The 17,111-nt window shown below is 48.7% G+C and overlaps 2 protein-coding genes across 6 annotated transcripts in view; one reads left to right on the top strand and one right to left on the bottom strand.

Moving 5' to 3' along the window:
• Positions 1-1,769, bottom strand: part of IQGAP3 (IQ motif containing GTPase activating protein 3) — a 40,310-nt gene extending 38,541 nt beyond the window's left edge. The window contains exon 1 of the mRNA XM_040230260.1: positions 1,680-1,769. Within this exon, the coding sequence (XP_040086194.1) occupies positions 1,680-1,716 (37 nt within the window). The 5' untranslated portion in view covers positions 1,717-1,769. The remainder of the gene's footprint in view (positions 1-1,679) is intronic.
• Positions 1,770-4,431: 2,662 nt separating this feature from the next.
• Positions 4,432-15,790, top strand: TTC24 (tetratricopeptide repeat domain 24). Of its 5 annotated transcripts, none has more exons than XR_005719287.1 (11): positions 4,432-4,518; positions 6,322-7,031; positions 7,223-7,426; positions 8,035-8,411; positions 8,749-8,847; positions 11,548-11,645; positions 11,793-11,893; positions 12,491-12,587; positions 12,756-12,911; positions 13,012-13,189; positions 15,542-15,790. XR_005719287.1 is itself a non-coding variant. In XM_040230258.1 (11 exons), the coding sequence occupies exons 2-11, from the start codon at positions 6,326-6,328 to the stop codon at positions 13,091-13,093; spliced, it is 1,785 nt and encodes a 594-aa protein (XP_040086192.1). In that variant the 5' UTR covers positions 4,432-4,518; positions 6,322-6,325; the 3' UTR covers positions 13,094-14,293. The 5 variants fall into 5 exon arrangements, 4 of the variants coding, with proteins under 4 accessions (XP_040086192.1, XP_040086191.1, XP_040086190.1 ...); XM_040230258.1 differs by lacking the exon at positions 15,542-15,790 and having other exon boundaries at positions 8,035-8,163; positions 8,299-8,411; positions 13,012-14,293; XM_040230257.1 differs by lacking the exon at positions 15,542-15,790 and having other exon boundaries at positions 8,752-8,847; positions 13,012-14,293.
• The last annotated feature ends 1,321 nt before the right edge of the window (positions 15,791-17,111 follow it).

The raw sequence follows: 17,111 nt of genomic DNA, 5'->3' as shown, positions 1-17,111 counted from the left end.
GAAGTTCTTGTTTAGTTATTCAGTCCTGTCTGACTCTTTTTGACCCCCAGGGACTGGAGCCCTCCAGCTCCTCTGTTCATGGATTTTCCAGGCAAGAACACTGGAGTAGGTAGCCATTCCCTTCTCCAGGGGATCCCTGGGATCCTACCCAGGGATTGAACTCAGGTCTCCTGCTTTGCTAGTGGATTCTTTACCATCTTAGCCACCAGGGAAATCCAAGCAGAAAGGAAGGAAAAGCAACTCAACAGAGAGTACCATGTGAAAAAAAAGCCACTCAACTTGGGATTAAATGGAATGACAGAAAATTTTAAAAGATCACAAAGGTGTATTTACTCTCCCTTTTGGTATAGGTCACCTGAGAAAGAAAAGAATCTCCAAGCTAAATAAAATGCAGACAATAATTTGACTCCCAAACTCAAGAACAGGAAATCCCTTAAATGAGGCAGCCTTATTTTGCCTTAGCCACAGCCTCCTCTTATCCTTCCCCTAACTCTTCTCTCCCATCCGTCAGTCTCCTTAGGGAAGACGATACAAAATCAGACACAGTGAGAGAAAGCTACATATACACACCAAGAAAATAAACTCAGAGAACTTGAAAAGAGAGTTTAGCAAATCTGTCTTTGACTCAGCACTTAATGCCATTCCGACTCTTTATCTCTTTTCCTTCTGTTGCTTATCCTATGATATGACTTGCGGGAGGGGCAGGGCTTCTTTGAATTGGTAGTTAAGCAAGTTAAAACACACACACACCCCTCCATGTTCAGATTTGAAAGCACTGGCCAACAGCAGGAAATCCACCAGTTCCTCTGAGGGGGTGTACAAGGAACAACTGTTGGTTGCTAAGCATGGAAAATAAACCAGTAAGTGAATGACATCACTTCAGAATTATGAACTGAGGACTGTGAGAGATGGGCGGGACTTTGCACATACACAGAGTCTTAAAAAAAAAAAATCAGTTTTCCTGTTCTTTTCAGGTCTGAAACTAGCTTTCCTTCAACTGATCGGTAGACATGGACTTAGCTTTTTGAATCCAAATGGAGAAGAAGGAAAAGGAGTAGAAGGTTTTGCTTTCACTCAGGTCAGATGAAAACCTTTCTGCACTTCATTTTTCCGACCCCACTCTAAAGCAGTGGTTTTGAAAATGTGGTACACAGACTACCCGCATCACAATTAGGTAGGGTTATGGAAGAAGCCCAGTGGTGCCTGTTATAAATGCAGATTATGGACCCAAGTTGAGACCTACTGTTGCTAACGCTCTGGGATAGAACGAACACCATAAAGTTTAAGAGGCATTGTCTCAAAAGAAGCACCAAAAAGTCAAGGAAGTCCCCCATGTCTTGTTAGGCAGTGCTTGGCAAATATGAACTGCTGAATTTTTAAGGAGCCAACCAAACCACCTACATTCTCCCAGCCCCGGAGCCCCAGAATTTGGGAATAAAGGAGAAAACTCTTTGTAAGCTTTGACACGCGACACAGAAGTCAGAGCATTTCGCAGCTCACAGCTTGACTCCTGCCCGCCAGAGTCCGAACTGGGTGCTCCCCCTCCAAGGAACACAGTCCGGGCGCCCCTTGTCCAGCGGGCACCGCGCCCAGCCCCAGCCCCAACCTCTCCCAGGACCGCCGTGTCCCCGACCAGTGGCACCACAACCGGATCCTACTCGGCCTCTTCTAGCACTCACAGATCGCCCGGCCCGGGCCCGCTCCTCTCCGCTCCATGTTCCTCCTTCTTCCAGGTTTGAATCTCCCGCCGCCCAGCCACCGCCCCTCACCGTTGCCACAGGCGGACAGGATACTTCCGGTCTGTGCCGCAGGGTGCTCTGGGATTTGTAGTACCAGGTAGGAAGGGTACCACTCAAGGCTGGGAGGACCCTTGCGGTACTTTGGGTCTCTATTTCTCCAGGGCTTCTTCGCTGCTAAATCGTCTTATTTCGAGTACCCTCTGTTCCTGCCCCTGCCACTTTCATTTCCCCCTAATATTCCCATTAACCCCACTCCCGTTCCTATAGTGTTCTTTGGTTTGGTCTCGCTAACTTGAGGGCCTATTTTGTGCTACGCGCTCATCAAGGTGGTGCTGATGGAGAGATGCGTGCGTGCTAAGTCGCTTTAGTCGTGTCCAACTCTTTGCGACCCTATAGGCTGTAGCCCGCCAGGCTCCTCTGTCCATGGGATTCTCCAGGCAGAAATACTAGACGGGTTCTTTACCACTAGCACCACCAGGGAAGCCCAATGTAGAGATAAACAGACACAGTTAATGCCCTAAAGAAATTTGCTTGAGTGATAAAGACATAATCAAGTAACTCAGAGGTCAGTGATACACAGAGGGAGCAGATAATTGCTGTTGTTAAGAGCAGTGAAATAATAATACTTTGTGAAATAAATCAAACAGAAAAAGGCAAATACTATATGATATCACTTACATGTGGAATATAAAAAATAATACAATGAATGTATATACAAAGCAGAAACAGACTGACACGGAAAACAGACCTGTGGTTGCCAAAGAGGAGAGGGACAAATTAAGTGTATGAGAGAAACAGACATAAACTACTATACATAAAATAGAAAGCAACAAGGATTTACTGTATAGCACAGGAAATTATACCCAATATCTTATAATAGCCTATAATAGGATACATCCCCTGGAGGAGGGCATAGCAACCCACTCCAGTATTCTTGCCTGGAGAATCCCCATGGATAGAGGAGCCTGGCGGGCTACAGTCCAAAGGATCTCAAAGAGTCGGACAAGACTGAGCCGCTAAACAGAGCACATAATAGGTTATAATCTGCAAAAATACTGAATCACAATGCTGCACACCTGAAAATAACATAGGATTATAAATAAATGATACTTCAATTAAAAAAATTCAGAGGACGGGATGAAGTAAGTGTTTGAGGAAAAGTATGTAAAGTAAGAAAGGAGCAAAGGGCAGAGTGTCGGGGAACACTGGTATTTTAGAGGTGGACAGGGGCTTCCCTTGTGGTCCAGTGGCTAAGACTCCATGCTCTCAAAGTAGGGGCCCAGGGGTTCCATCCCTGGTCAAGGAACTAGATGCCACATGCTGCAACTAAAGAATCTGCATGTTGCAACGAAAGGTCCCACATGCCACAACAAAGAAAGAAGATCCTGCATGCCACAACTGAGACCTGGTACAGCCAAATAAATAAAAATTAAAAAAAAAAAAAGAAGAAGTGGACAGCCAAATAAATAAAAATTAAAAAAAAAAAAAAAAAATGAAGTGGACAGAAAGCAAGCAAAGGAGATGGAGAAGGAGTTGTCAGCACAGGAGAAAGACAGCCAGAACACAGTGGCTCATGGAGCCATGTAAGCAGAGATTTGCAAGGATATGTCAGATATAGCAGGGAATCAAACAAGAAATATGATCCAGAAATGATCACTAGATCTTTAAGAGGTCATTGGAACCTTGGTGAGATCAGTTTCAGTCCCTGCCCCCTTCCCAAATCATTTTTTTTCCTTTAAGAAAGGCTGGTCAGTGAGCAACAGACTGAGCAGCATATTTGACTGGTTATGCTGTGGTAGCATCCTGAAGGCCCAGCCCATGGGCAGAAGCCGCGGGCAGCTAGGAGAGCCCGCCTCGGGCATGGACACTATCTGCGGCACACAGCACTAGGCTTGCACACAGCAGGCACTCAACCAAGTCTGCCTGGCAAATGCAGGTGAGCCCAACTACTTCCTTATAATTGTGTTTCTGGCCATGGCCTCTCTACTTAAAAGAGGCCTTTCTCCTAGATAAATGAGGACATTTGCTTTCTGATGCAGGCCACCCTTGGTGAGTGAGGGCAGGAGGTGCCTGTTTTTCCGGGTCCTGCTGTTCTCTCATTAAGCAGAACCTGGAGGTTGCAGATCAGTGGAGCTGGGAAAAGGAGTCCGGGGGCAGAGAGGCCCCTCTGATCTCCAGGCCTTTCCTGACCATCAACTTTTCGCCCTCTTCCCAAATGTAAAACTACCACACAGAAGCACAGTGTATGAGTGTGTTCGTGTGTGTGTGAAAGGGTTCATTGCCGGGATAACCCACGCCTCATTAAAACTTGGAATCACGGTTAGTGGAAAGGACCTTAGGCTAGTTAGCCCAGAATCAGAAAACCTGGGCTCTGATCTCAGCCTCATGACTGCTTTGTGACCTCAGGCACACCTGCTCTTCTGAGGTCCCTTCCTCTGTGAAATGAGGGAATGTGATAGATGATCTTTGAAGCTATAACTAGCAACGAGCCCTTGCTGCTTTGATTCTTGCTTGAAGTGAAGGATTTGAGGCATGTGTCTGCAAGAGTGGGGAGAGGTGGGGCAGGAAGGGCAAAGAAATCCAGGTATCTGTGCCCAAGCACCAGCAGAGTTCAGCACTAAGATAGGATATTTGAGCTGTCAATCAAAGAATTCCCTAGGCATTGAGGGCGGTACCTGGTTGTCTGGTAACCCCAGGGGCTCTGAGCTAAGAGCTGAGAGAGGTAACCCTAGCCAGAGGGACCATTCCAGAAAGTCAGCTACAAAGAAGATCAAAGAAGGTAAGGCGCCTGTGCCTGGGGCCCCAAGGTCTGGTGGGGGTAGCCAGGAATGGCCAGGAAGGAGGGCCTCAAAGAGACAGAATTTCTGGGTGCTCTTAGGAGCAGGGGTAGTTTCTTTAAAAAGAGAATGTATCACTTTGCTTGCTTCTCCTAAAAAAAAAAAAAAAAAAAAAAGGCAGCAGGGAAGAAGAAGAAAATGGGAAGGACTGAGAACTCACCTCTTGGGCCTTTTCCACTCCTTTTCCTGTCTCGGGAGGATTCAGGAAAAAGGCTTTGCCTTTCTAGGGGGAGAGATACTAATGAGAAACACATGCTGATGCAAGAAATGTATTTGGGTTTAACAGTGCCCCGGAGATGACAGCAGGATGTTAGGCGACCAAAACTAGCAAGCAGACGGAAAGTCAAGGAGGTAGTGTGGAGAGAGGTTCCCCCTGAGATAGGGAGTAGGCAGTAACCGGAGACACAGAGGCCTTGCTCCTGAAAGCTGGCTCCTCGCCAATGACATGGCCTAGTCAGCTTTGTGTCCCTAGTGCCTTGTATGGCTCCTGGCACACAGCAGGAGCACACTGAGCTTTTGTCGAACTGACTTGAACTCTACCTTGAGATTAGACGCAGGAGTATGTAGATTATGAGTGGATGTCTTTGGATGCACAGAGTGAAGGAGATGGTGGAGCAGAGGCCCTGTATGTGCTCTGTTCGTTCATCCATTCATTTATTCATTCAGTACACCTTTTTTATTGTGGCAAAAATCTATATATACCATGAAATTCACCATTCTAAACCTTTTCTAAGCATACAGTTCAGCAGCATTAAGTACTCACATTGTTGTGCAGCCTTCACCACCATCCATCTCCACAACTTTTTCATCTCATTCGGCAAACATATTTTGAGAATCTACTGTTTTAGAACATTCAAGTTGCTCCAAATCTAGTAGGGGAAATGGTCAAGAAAGTCAACAACCCTAACCTGGTGTGAAAAAAGCCATAAAAGACCCAAGGACAGATAAGTACTATGGGAGTACAGAAGAAGGACCCAGTTGGTTGAGGGGAGGGGCTTTCTAAAGGAAGCTGTTACTTGAAATTGTTGCAAGAAAGAGAGTGGTTCAAGAGAGGATGTCACATCCCAGGTCCAAGTCCCTGGGGTGGATGCCAAGTATGTGTTCTTGGCATCATGCAGGAAAGAATTCAATGTTGAGCCATAGTAAAAAGAAAGAAGGCTTATTCAGGGACGAAACACACTCCATAGACAGAGTGTGTGGGGTTGTCAATTTTTACATAGGCTCTTGGTGGGTATCCTCAGTATTGAGGTGATTATATAGGCTAATGATTGGGTGGAGTATTCCAGTTATTTTGGAAAAGGGGTGGGGATTTCAAGGAATTGGGCCACCACCCACTTTTTGACATTTTTGTGGTCATCCTTAGAACCATCATGGCACCTGGGGTGTGTCACATTGAGAGTATACTGAGGCTCAAGGTCAAGTGGAAGTTGAGTCCGCCATCTTGGACCCAGTTGGTTCTAAATCAGTTTGTTGTGTCCTCAGGCTAAGTCATTTTTTTAAAGATTGTGCCCTGCCCCTCCTTGTCTTAAAACGAGTCTTGGAGCATGAACAATTAGTCAGGACATTAGAGTGAGAGTTGATGTGGTGTCCAATGGGATAGGTGAAGCAAAGTGGGATGGCAGAGAGAAATCCTTTAACCCTGAGGGTCACACCGGGGCAGAAGTAGAGCTGAATTGCTATAGAGGGACAGTGGTCCTTTGGAGGACCAAGGATAACATACTGACCCCTCTGCTCCTTATTGTCAGCCCTATGTCTTCCCTCAACACCAAGGATACCCCCCAAGAACCCTCGCTCTTGTCCTCAAGCTCCAAGAAGAAAAAGAAGAAAAGAAAGTGGCCTCAGCAAGAGGCCACCATCCAAGCCCTCACCAGGGCTGGCCACAGGGCCCTATTGGCTGGCCGGAACCATGAGGCCTTGACCAGCTTCCAGAGGGCCTTCCTCTTGGCTTCCAAGTCACCACAAACCAGAGACACCCCTGTTCTCCAGGCCTGTGCCTTCAACCTGGGGGCTGCCTACGTGGAGACTGGGGACCCAGCCAGAGGCCTTGAGCTGCTCCTACGTGCTCACCCTCAAGAGACGGCCCAAGGCGGGTGTCATGGCGACCAGTGTTTCAATGTGGCTTTGGCCTACCATGCCCTGGGTGACCTGCCTCAAGCTTTGGCCTGGTACCACAAGGCCCTGTGCCACTACCAGCCACTAGGTGACCAGGGACAAGCCCAGGCAAAAATGGGAGCCTGCTACCGAGCCCTGGGACAGCCTGGGCTAGCAGCCCACTGCCTGCAAGAAGCGAGCCGGGCCTATGCCCAAGCAGGGCAGCCCCAGGCTGCAGCCCTGACACTGAGGGCTGCGGCGGGGTGTATGCTGAAGAGCGGGCAGCATGGGGTGGGTGAAGTCACGCAGGTGCTGGAGGAAAGTCGGAGGCTTGCTGAGAGCAGCACTGAGCGGGGACTGCTGGGTGAGGCCTCGGGGCTGAGAAGGTGTGGGATCTGGGGGATTTCAGACCGGGTGATTCTCTGAGACATGGGGTGGAAGCAGAGGCCTTTCTGAGGGCTGGGAGGGGCATGGGTACCCTGGGAGAGTGGGACAGAGGCTGCACCAGTACAGCTTCAGCAGCATCCGGCCAGTGACCTTGGCTATGCCCTCTAGGGCAACTCTATAACGATCTAGGCCTGGGCTACTCCCAGCTCCAGCTGTTCCCGCTAGCAGTAGAGGCCTTCCTGCAAGCCCTGCCCCTGTGCCGGGAGCCAGGAGAGGAGGCCACGGTGTTAAGGAACCTCGGGATGGCCCACAATGCCCTCGGCAACTATCAGGAAGCCCGGGAGTTCCACCAGAAGGCTGCCGACCTGCATGGTGGGTACCAGGGACTGGGGAGAGAGACTGAGACCAAGGGGCTAAGAGGGGGGTTCCAGCTGGGCCCCAAGGTGGAACTCTAGAACTAATTATGGTTATACTTTAGAACGAATTAGACTGGGAAGTCCAGAACCAGGGAAGAGAGAGTGGGGGTGGGAGGGTGCAGGGGATGGGATAGCCAGGCAGGACAGAGCGTTTTGGGCCCAGAGGCTGAAGCCTGGGGTTGGGAAAGCAGCAATGGGCAGAGAGAAGAACCTGGCTGGAAGGGGAGGCCTGAAGTGGAGCCCAGTGCTTCTTCTAAATGATTGTGTGACTTTCAGCACATTCACTTTCTGAGCTTCAGGTTGCACATGTATAAAAAATGGAGCTATTAATACCTGCCTTGCCTGCCTCCCTGAGTTTTTATGTGGCTCAAAGTAGCCTGGGGAGGCATTCAGGTCAAAACTCAGGCTGGGTTTCAAGAGTTCAAGCCTTCATGGTGCCTCTAGAGGTGTGCCGGGGTTGCGCACCAGGACTCCTGGCAACCCTACCTTCCTCATTGGGGGGCAGGGCTCTGATGCCCCAGCAGGCCAAGTCTTCTCTTAGGATGGGGCGGGCTCTGTCCCCAGGCTCTGTGGGGCAGCGGAGGGAGCAGGGCTGGAGCTTTGGCAGCCTGGCATTTGCAGTGAGCCAGCTGGGAGACCACAAGGCCGCCAGAGACAACTACCTACATGCCCTGCAGGCTGCCCGGGACACTGGTGAGGGGAGCGGTTTGCAGGTGGTTTGGGGTGGGGCAAAGCCTGAGGATCCTTGGGGCTGGTGGGAGGACCTCTGGAGGGGAGGGTCGGTGGGGTTGGGAGCCAGGGGAGGACCTCTCAGACTGTCTTCCCCAGGGGACGTGAAGGGGCAATGGCAGGCCTGTGAGGGTCTGGGGGCTGCTGCAGCCAGACTGGGACAGCATGACCAGGCTCTGAAGTACTATAAGGAAGCGCTGGCCCGGTGTCCGGTGAGACCCTCCATCCCAGAATGGAACTGTTCCCCAGTAGCCCTCCAGTTGCTCTCCTGACATGCTTTCTCCAGCTGATCTTCCTGTCTCTCCCCACCATCCATTCACTCATCAAATGTGCATTGGACACACGGTGTGCTGGGTCCTGGGACACTATTGTGAGGAAGAATCCACCTCTGTCCACGGTTCTGGGTAGGCGGTGGCAGGACGCTGGCAAAGGCACAGGGATGGGCTAGAGAAGAGAGGAGACAAAGGCCCCTCCCCTCCTCCTTTTCTGTTTCTTCCCCGGTCCCGAAGCCCAGGCCTTCCCCACTAGCCCATTACACTCTCTCCCCAGAAGGAGTCCGATTCTGTGCGAGAGCGACTGGTGGCCAAGCTGACAGACGCCATAAGGACCCACTTGGCCCGGGGTGGGCTGCTTCCGACTCACACCCTGGTGAGATGACACCCGAGACAAGCAGGAGGGGGTGGGGAGAGGTTACCCAGAGAAAGGGGTGGTGATGAGCGGAGCTGATGCCAAGGATGCTGCACTTGACTGCTCCTCTATGTTCACCTGCCCCAGGGCCTGCGTGTGGGACACATAACACTTTCCAGAGGCCACCTGAGGGTGTGGAGGTGGGTGGGGGGGTTGGGGATTGTCCCCAACACCAGGACTGTGCCAGGGCTTTGGCTGATTGGTAATAGCCTAGTGGGTGAAGGCCAAAGGCTGCCATTGAAGATGGGGCTTCCCAGGTGGCTCTGTGGTAAGGAATCTGCCTGCCAATGCAGGAGCCCCATGAGACACAGGTTCCGTCCCTGGGTTTGGAAGATCCCTTGGAAGAGAAAATAGCAACCTACTCAGTGTTCTTGCCAGGATAATCCCATGGACAGAAGGACCCTGGTAGGCTACAGTCCATTGAATCCCAAAGAGTCAGACATGGCTGAGCCCACTTGCACACATGCACACCATCAAAGATAAATGAGCCAAACCTGCAGGACGTGGTTTTGTCTCTGGCTGCAGTTCCCAAAACAGCCACAGGATGGGAGCAGTGCTCCAAGGATGTTCTCTCTCTCCTCTCATTCTCTAGGGGACAGTTCTCTGTGGGTCTCTATCTGTGCCCCTCCGGCTCCGAACTCCTCCTCCCTCCCTCTCTACCTCCCATCCTCTCTCAACAGGTCAATGTTTCTTCAACTGCCTCTTCCCTCACTCTCAGGCAACCTACTTACCCCAGGAATTGAAATTATGCTTGAATATTTGTTATATTTATTTGCTGGGTTTTATGTCTCTACCACATGATTGCACTCATCTCACACGCCAGCAAAGTAATGCTCAAAATTCTCCAAGCCAGGCTTTAGCAGTGCGTGAACCATGAACTTCCAGATGTTCAAGCTGGATTTAGAAAAGGCAGAGGAACCAGAGATCAAATTGCCAACATCCATTGGATCATCAAAAAAGCAGAGAGTTCCAGAAAAACATCTATTTCTGCTTTATTGATTACGCCAAAGCCTTTGACTGTGTCGATCACAACAAATGGTGGAAAACTCTTCAAGAGATGGGAATATGAGACCACCTTACCTGCCTCCTGAGAAATCTGTATGCAGGTCAAGAAGCAACAGTTAGAACTGGACATGGAACAACAGACTGGTTTCAAATTGGGAAAGGATTATGTCAAGGCTATATATTGTCATCCTGCTTATTTAACTTCTATGCAGAGTACATCATGCAAAATGCTGGGCTGGATGAAGCACAAGCTGGAATCAAGATTGCCAGGATAGATATCAATAACCTCAGATATGCAGATGACACCACCCTTATGGCAGAAAGTGAAGAGGAACTAAAGAGCCTTTTGATGAAAGTGAAAGAGGAGAGTGAAAAAGCTGACTTAAAACTCAACATTCAAAAAACTAAGATCATCTGATCCCGTCACTCCATGGCAAATAGACTGAGAAACAATGGAAACAGTAAGAGACTTTGTTTTCTTGGGCTCCAAAATCACTGCAGATGGTGACTGCAGCCGTGAAATTAAAAGATGCTTGCTCCTTGGAAGAAAAGTTATGACCAACCTAGACAGCATATTAAAGAACAGAGACTTTACTTTGCTGACAAAGGTGTGTCTAGCCAAAGCTATGGTTTTTCCAGTAGTCATGTATGGATGTGAGAATTGGACTATAAAGAAAGCTGAGCACTGAGGAATTGATGCTTTTGAACTGTGGTGTTGGAGAAGAAAGACTCTTGAGAGTCCCTTGGACTGCAAGGAGATCCAACCAGTCAATCCTAAAGGAAATCGGTCCTGAATAGTCATTGGAAGGATTGATGCTGAAGCTGAAGCTCCAATACTTTGGCCACCTGATGCGAAGCACTGACTCACTGGAAAAGACCCTGATGCTGGGAAAGATTGAAGGCGGGAGAAGGGGACGACAGAGGATGAGATGGTTGGATGGCATCACGGACTTGATGGATATGAGTTTGAGTAAGCTCCAGGAGTTGGTGATGGACGGGGAAGCCTGGTGTGCTGCCGTCCATGGGATCTCAAAGAGTCAGATACGACTGAGTGACTGAACTGAACTGATGTCCTCTCTTGGGAAGATCCCCTAGAGAAGAGGATGGCTACCCACTCCAGTATTCTTGCCTGGAGAATTCCATGGACAAAGAAACCTAGTGGGCTACAGTCCATGGGATTGCAAAGAGTTGGACATGACAGAGTGACGAACACTTTCACTTTTTCATGTGTGTCCTCTCTTATTTGAAAGACTAGGACATCATATTTATAGTTCGCAGGTAACATTATCTCGGTATAAGCAGATGACTGGATTAGGCGTCAGAACACCTAGGTTCTATCCAAAGTTGGCCACCAACTTTCTGTGACTTTGTCCCTGGAGGCCCCAGGAAGGATGAGGGGGTCATCAAGCTCTGGCCAGGTCTGATACTCCATGAGCTTGAGTTCTAACTTGAGAGTTACTACTGGGAACCTTAATAGAACAAAGGGCCTTGCCCTGTAGTTTCATCCTTAGACACAAGGCACAGCCCAGCTGTCTCTAGCACTTCTCTGTCTCTCTGGGGCCATTGTGTGTGGAAGAAACGTACATTCACACCACAACCACAGCTGGGATAGCCATTTTTCTCAAACTGACCCCGTTTACCCCTCTTCATTCCTAGACCTCAGCTCCAGGGAGATCCCTGGCTCCAGGTGGAGCCAGCCTGGTGGAAGGGACCCCAGCCAGGGTAGGCAGGGGCACACCAGGAGTGCAACATAGGTAAGCAGGGCAGGAGCAGAGCTTCAGGGATGGATGTGGCCTCGGGGGTGTGTTGGGAGGTGTCACAGCCTGGCACAGTGGGTGGGACATGGGGAGGAGGGGAGCTGGCCAGGGTACCACTCTGCCACCTGTTTCCTGCCTCTACAGATCTTCTGGTGGGTGGGAAGATGAGTTAGAGGAAGGCCACGAGGGGAAAGAGGAAGAGTCAGCAAATGTTCCCACGACATCTCAGGCACCAAGGCTGGAGGGTGAGTCTAAGGAAGCTGCTTGTAGCATCGCCGTCCCCCAGATGCAAGCGCTCTTACTCCCTGTGCTGCACCCTCCCACTTGTCATATTCCCAAGGCCAGGACCAGCCCTCCCCACTTTCTGCTCCTCTCTCAAGGCCCTGGACCATTTTGCCTAAACCCTTTCCTGAATTTGCCTCTTCCCCCCTTCTCATGACGCTTTCCTAACATCTAGAACTTTGTATCTTGGAGCACCAAGGTTTCCACACCTGCTACATGCCAGGCACGGAGTGCTTTTCTTACCTTAGCTTGCTAGTCTTTTCCCCCAAAGGCTTTGCACTCTGAGGACAGAGTTCCTTGCTTCTTGGTGACTTGAATTCACTGATGTCTTCTTTTCAGTGTGTTTTCTTCCAGGCCCCAGGCCCACTGGTGCATCATTCCCATCTACTCAGTCCAAGTTTGCCAAGCACCTGCCCTATACAGGGGGACCCTCTGCGTACAGCGACCAAAACATCCCGATACCCACCCTCCTGGTTCTTCTGCCAAAGATGTCTCTTTCCCCTCGTGATGGTTCCTAGGACAGCGAGGCCTATGATGAATGTGTTTGTCTCTCCATCCAGGCCCAAGACCCAAGGCCCAGCTCTCATTTGGAGGCCAAGGCCCCCACAGAATGGAGAACCCTGGTCTTCTGGTACCCAATGGACCCTGTGGCAATAGGTGGGTACCTGGGAGGAGGGATGAAGCCTGGAAAATGGATAAAAGAAGTAGGAGAGGATGTGACTTTGGATGACTTTAATGGAACATGATCACTGTTAAAGTTGGGGGAAGAGGCGGTCTGTTGCTTGGGGACATGGTGCTTTGAGCCTCTCTGACTTTGCCCTTTAGCAGTCTGCACAACCTTCACCCAGCTCTGGAGGTCCAGAGTGTCCCCCGCCTCCTGCATGGCCCGAGTGTAGACCTCGGCGAAAGGGAGAATCCTGCTGAATGGGGGAACACACGGCTTCAGCGTACTCCCCACTGCCCTGGAGCCCACCGGCAGAGGTAGGGCCAGAGAGGGTTACAGAAGCTGGAGCCAGAGCGAGCTGCCTTCTCTTCTCTCCCTAGTCACTCCCGTTGGCAAGCCCCCCTCTGCCTCCTTCAGGTCACTCAAAGAGCCCAGGGAACCCCCTGGCAGGAACCCTCAGAGGAGATCCATGGAGTCTGGCTTCTGCATAATCATGTGACCATCCCCTGCTAGCCTCAGCATGGCCTCTGCAGTACCCTCCCAACATGCACACTTCAGGGACTTCTGGGGCTGAACCCCTTCCCCGTCGTTTCCGGTGAGGACTGCATGGGCATGGAATGCAATGTCTGCAAGTGGGCCCCCGAGCAGGCTGGACAAGGGCTTGGCAGTCTCAGCACCAAGGTGTTCTGGGTGCTTCTCATTGGGATTTTTGGATTCAATAGGGAAAAGAAAAAAGGAAAATGGATAGTACATGTCTCCCCTTTCTTTCTGGCATCAAATCTCACAGTCTGGCCTTGCCAGTTCTTAAGAAGCATGACATCTTGTTTAAGACATTTTAGGGCCACTGACTCCATTTTCTCATATGGGAAATGGGTATCTCATGCTACTGAAGATACATCTTAAGGGAGCTATTGATACACTCCTCTTCCTCCACACAAAAAACGCAGATGCTGGATGCAGGGCCCCTCGGGCCTATAGCAGCAGTACTGCTACTAGCTGCTGCAGCAACAGTATTTTGCACCATTGCTCACTTTGGCACATGCCACACCCTGTTGTGCTTCACAAGTGTCTTCTTTAATCCTCACAGCAGATGAATCCCCTTTCACACATGAGGAAAAGTAGGCACAAAGCTTAAGTGGTTTACCTGCCAGGTCATACAACTAGTAAGTGAAGCTGAGGTTCATACCTAGGCAGTGAGTACCTTTTAGGATACTGTGCAGTTCAACTTCCCCAGTTAAGCCATTGCTTACCAACAGCTGTTTGTGTTTGATACCAAATGTATGTGTTATTGTTGTTTGTAATTAAACTGATGAACTAAGAGTGTGAAAACAAGCTGTTTCTATGACAACTATATTGAATCTTTAGAAGACACAATTCAGGTGAGTGACTTTAAAAACTGCTGTTGAATTAGATGTGAGCGGAGAGACTATTACAAATTGGGGGAAATCATGAAAATCTAGGTGAATTTTGCACTCAGATTGCTTTGAATATACCATCAGTTTTTTGCTCCACCTTAAGGAAGCCAACTTCAAACTGTTAAGTGATATGTAAGTGGTGAAGTTTATGCAAGAAAGAAGATGGATAACTACAATCTTTGGCCTTATCCTCAAAGGCAAGACCCTGGTCACACTTTGACAGATGGCAAATGAACGTTTGTTGAAATAAAATAATCTAGTCCTAGTCGTGTTAGATCAGAGAAGGCAATGACACCCCACTCCAGTATTCCTGCCTGGAAAATCCCGTGGAGGAGGAGCCTGGTGGGCTGCAGTCCATGGGGTCGCTAAGAGTCGGACACGACTGAGAGACTTCATTTTCCCTTTTCACTTTCACGCATTGGAGGAGGAAATGGCAACCCACTCCAGTGTTCTTGGAGAATCCCAGGGACTGGGGAGCCTGATGGGCTGCTGTCTATGGGGTCGCACAGAGTCGGACACGACTGAAGCGACTTAGCAGCAGCAGCAGTCGTGTCAGATAAGAGGCATTCTACTGCACTGTGAATTACTTCACAATGAGACTTTAAGGATTCATTAAAATATTTGTAGATAGGTTTCAGGCACAAAACCAGGTTTTGAATCTTCCTTATTTCAGTGGAGCTTATTATCTTGTCAGGCATTGGAGATGTCTTGACTGAGATATGGATTCACTGACTATAACAAAGCCAATCAAACTGCCTTTAAATGAAGAAAGAAGAAAGGAGAATGATTTTGAGGGACAAGTAGCAGCATCTGCCACACAAATGTATTTGTCCTAGGTCAGGATCAAGCATCATTGGCTCTACCATTTTATAGCTATATTACCTTAGGAAAATTACTTAACTTCTCTCTGCTACGCAACTTCTCATCTATAACATAAGGACAAAAATACATCATAGGATGGACAGGATCAAATTAGATAATATAGGCAGAGCATCTGGAACTTAGCAAATACTCAATCCTCATGCCCCCTTTCTTTAAAAGGTTTTCATTTATTTTTTCACTGTGCTGGGTCTTCATTGCTGCACAGGTTTTTCTCTAGTTGTGGTGAGCAGGGGCTACTCTCTAGTTGTGGTACTCAGGCTCCTCATGGCAATGGATCCTCCTCTTGTCGCAGAGCGTGGGTTGTCTAGGCACATGGGCTCAGTAGTTGCAGCTCCTGGGCTCTAGAGCACAGGCTCAGTAGTTGTGGCACATGGACTTAGTTGCCCCTCTGCACCTGGAATCTTCCCAGATCAGGGATTGAACCTGTGTCTCCCGCACTGGAGATAGATTCTTTACCACTGAGCTCCAGGGAAGCCCGACATGCCCTTCTTAAATTGACTTTGAAGGCATTTTCTAGAGTACACTCCAAAATGTGAAAGGCAGCAAGGTGGAACAGGTTGGGCACTGCCTTCCTGAAGATAGCCTCCATTGGTTGTTTCATAAATTCTAAGTGTGTACAGTGGGATATGTTTTGTGTTACTATTTTATAGTTACATCTCATCTGAATGAAGTCAGCAGTTGATAACCCTTCAGATATATAGCTCTGCATTTGGAGAGGCATTTCAGCATAGAATAATGCTTAAGACTTCAGACTTTAGGTCAAGCTGCTTGGGCCCTATCTCCACTGACAGCTATCAGTGTATCATTGGACATATCATTCAACATCTTTGAGCCTCAGTTTCCTAATCCGCCTTCAGTGCAGGAGACCCGGGCTTAATTCCTGGGTCAGGAAGATCCCCTGGGGAGGGGAATGGCACCTACTCCAATATTCTTGCCTGGAGAATTCCATGGACAGAGGAACCTGACCGGGGTTGCAAAGAATCGGACACTACTGAGTGACTAACACTCTCACTTCCTCATCTGGAAAATAGGGATAATGACAGTTGTTGTAAGGATAAAATGAGAAGACTCATGTCAGCACTGGGTACATATACTCAAAATGTTATCTATGTTAAAGAAACATTCTTCACATTGTGTTTTGGAAATGAATCTTCAGAATTGACTAATTTTCTCAAGTAGGCCTGTAGGGAGTCTTGTTGTTCAGTCACTAAGTCATGACTAATATATAAAAGTGAAGCTACACATACTGGTGAAGCTATAAAACAAAATTAGGGAAGTCTTAGATAAGATTATGCAATTGTAATGTAAACTCTCTTTTAATTAAGATGAATAAACTAAAAACAAGGATGAGTAAACCACAAACAGTCTAACCAAAACAATTTTCCACCACAATCACAGTCTGATACATTCAATTTTCCACATCAGACATGTAAATAAACGTAGATGAAGGCAAGGTTACAACCCATAGGCGATCATAAGCCTCTTATAATAAAAAAAGAGAGACTATCAGAGGAATGGGCTTCCCAGATGGCTCAGTGGGTAACTAAATAATCTGCTTGTGATGCAGGAGACACAGGAGACACTGGTTCGATCCCTGGGTTGGGAAGATCCCCTGGAGAAGGAAAATGGCATCCCATTCCAGTATTCTTGCCCGAAAAATCCCATTGACAGAAGAGCCTGGCGGGCTACAATCCATGGGGTTGCAGAGTCAGACATGACTGAGCGACTATGCACAGCACTGCACAGCATCAGAAGAATAGTTAAAAGCAGGAGGGGTTCCGGCTTCTCTTGTGGCTCAGTGGTAAAGAATCTGCCTGCCAATGCAGAAGACATGGGTTCGATCCCTGGTCCAGAAAGATCCCACATGCTGCAGAGTAACTCAGCCCAGGCGCCAAAACTACTGAGCTGTTCTCTAGAGCTGGGGAACCACAACTACTGAGCCCAGGAACAGCAACTACTGAAGTCTGTGTGCCCTAAAGCCTGGACTCTGAAACAAGAGAAGCAACCGCAATGAAAAGTCCAAGCATTGCAACTAGAGAGTAGCTCCCCCTCGCTGTGAATAAGGGAAAAAACCCTGGCAGCAATGAAGACTCAGCACAGCTGAAATAAATACATAATTTTTTTCTTTTAAAGTAGGAGGGGTTTTTGCTTTTCTCAGTGAACTAGCCAGGAATGGAATTTATGTTACAGAAAAAGAATAAACTAGCATAAAAACACCCC

The sequence above is a fragment of the Oryx dammah genome, unplaced genomic scaffold (assembly GCF_014754425.2).
Source record: "Oryx dammah isolate SB20612 unplaced genomic scaffold, SCBI_Odam_1.1 HiC_scaffold_28, whole genome shotgun sequence".
In the NCBI taxonomy this organism is placed as follows: Eukaryota; Metazoa; Chordata; class Mammalia; order Artiodactyla; family Bovidae; genus Oryx; species Oryx dammah.
Note: the sequence above shows the minus strand (reverse complement) of the source record. Positions and strands in the feature narration are given on the sequence as shown.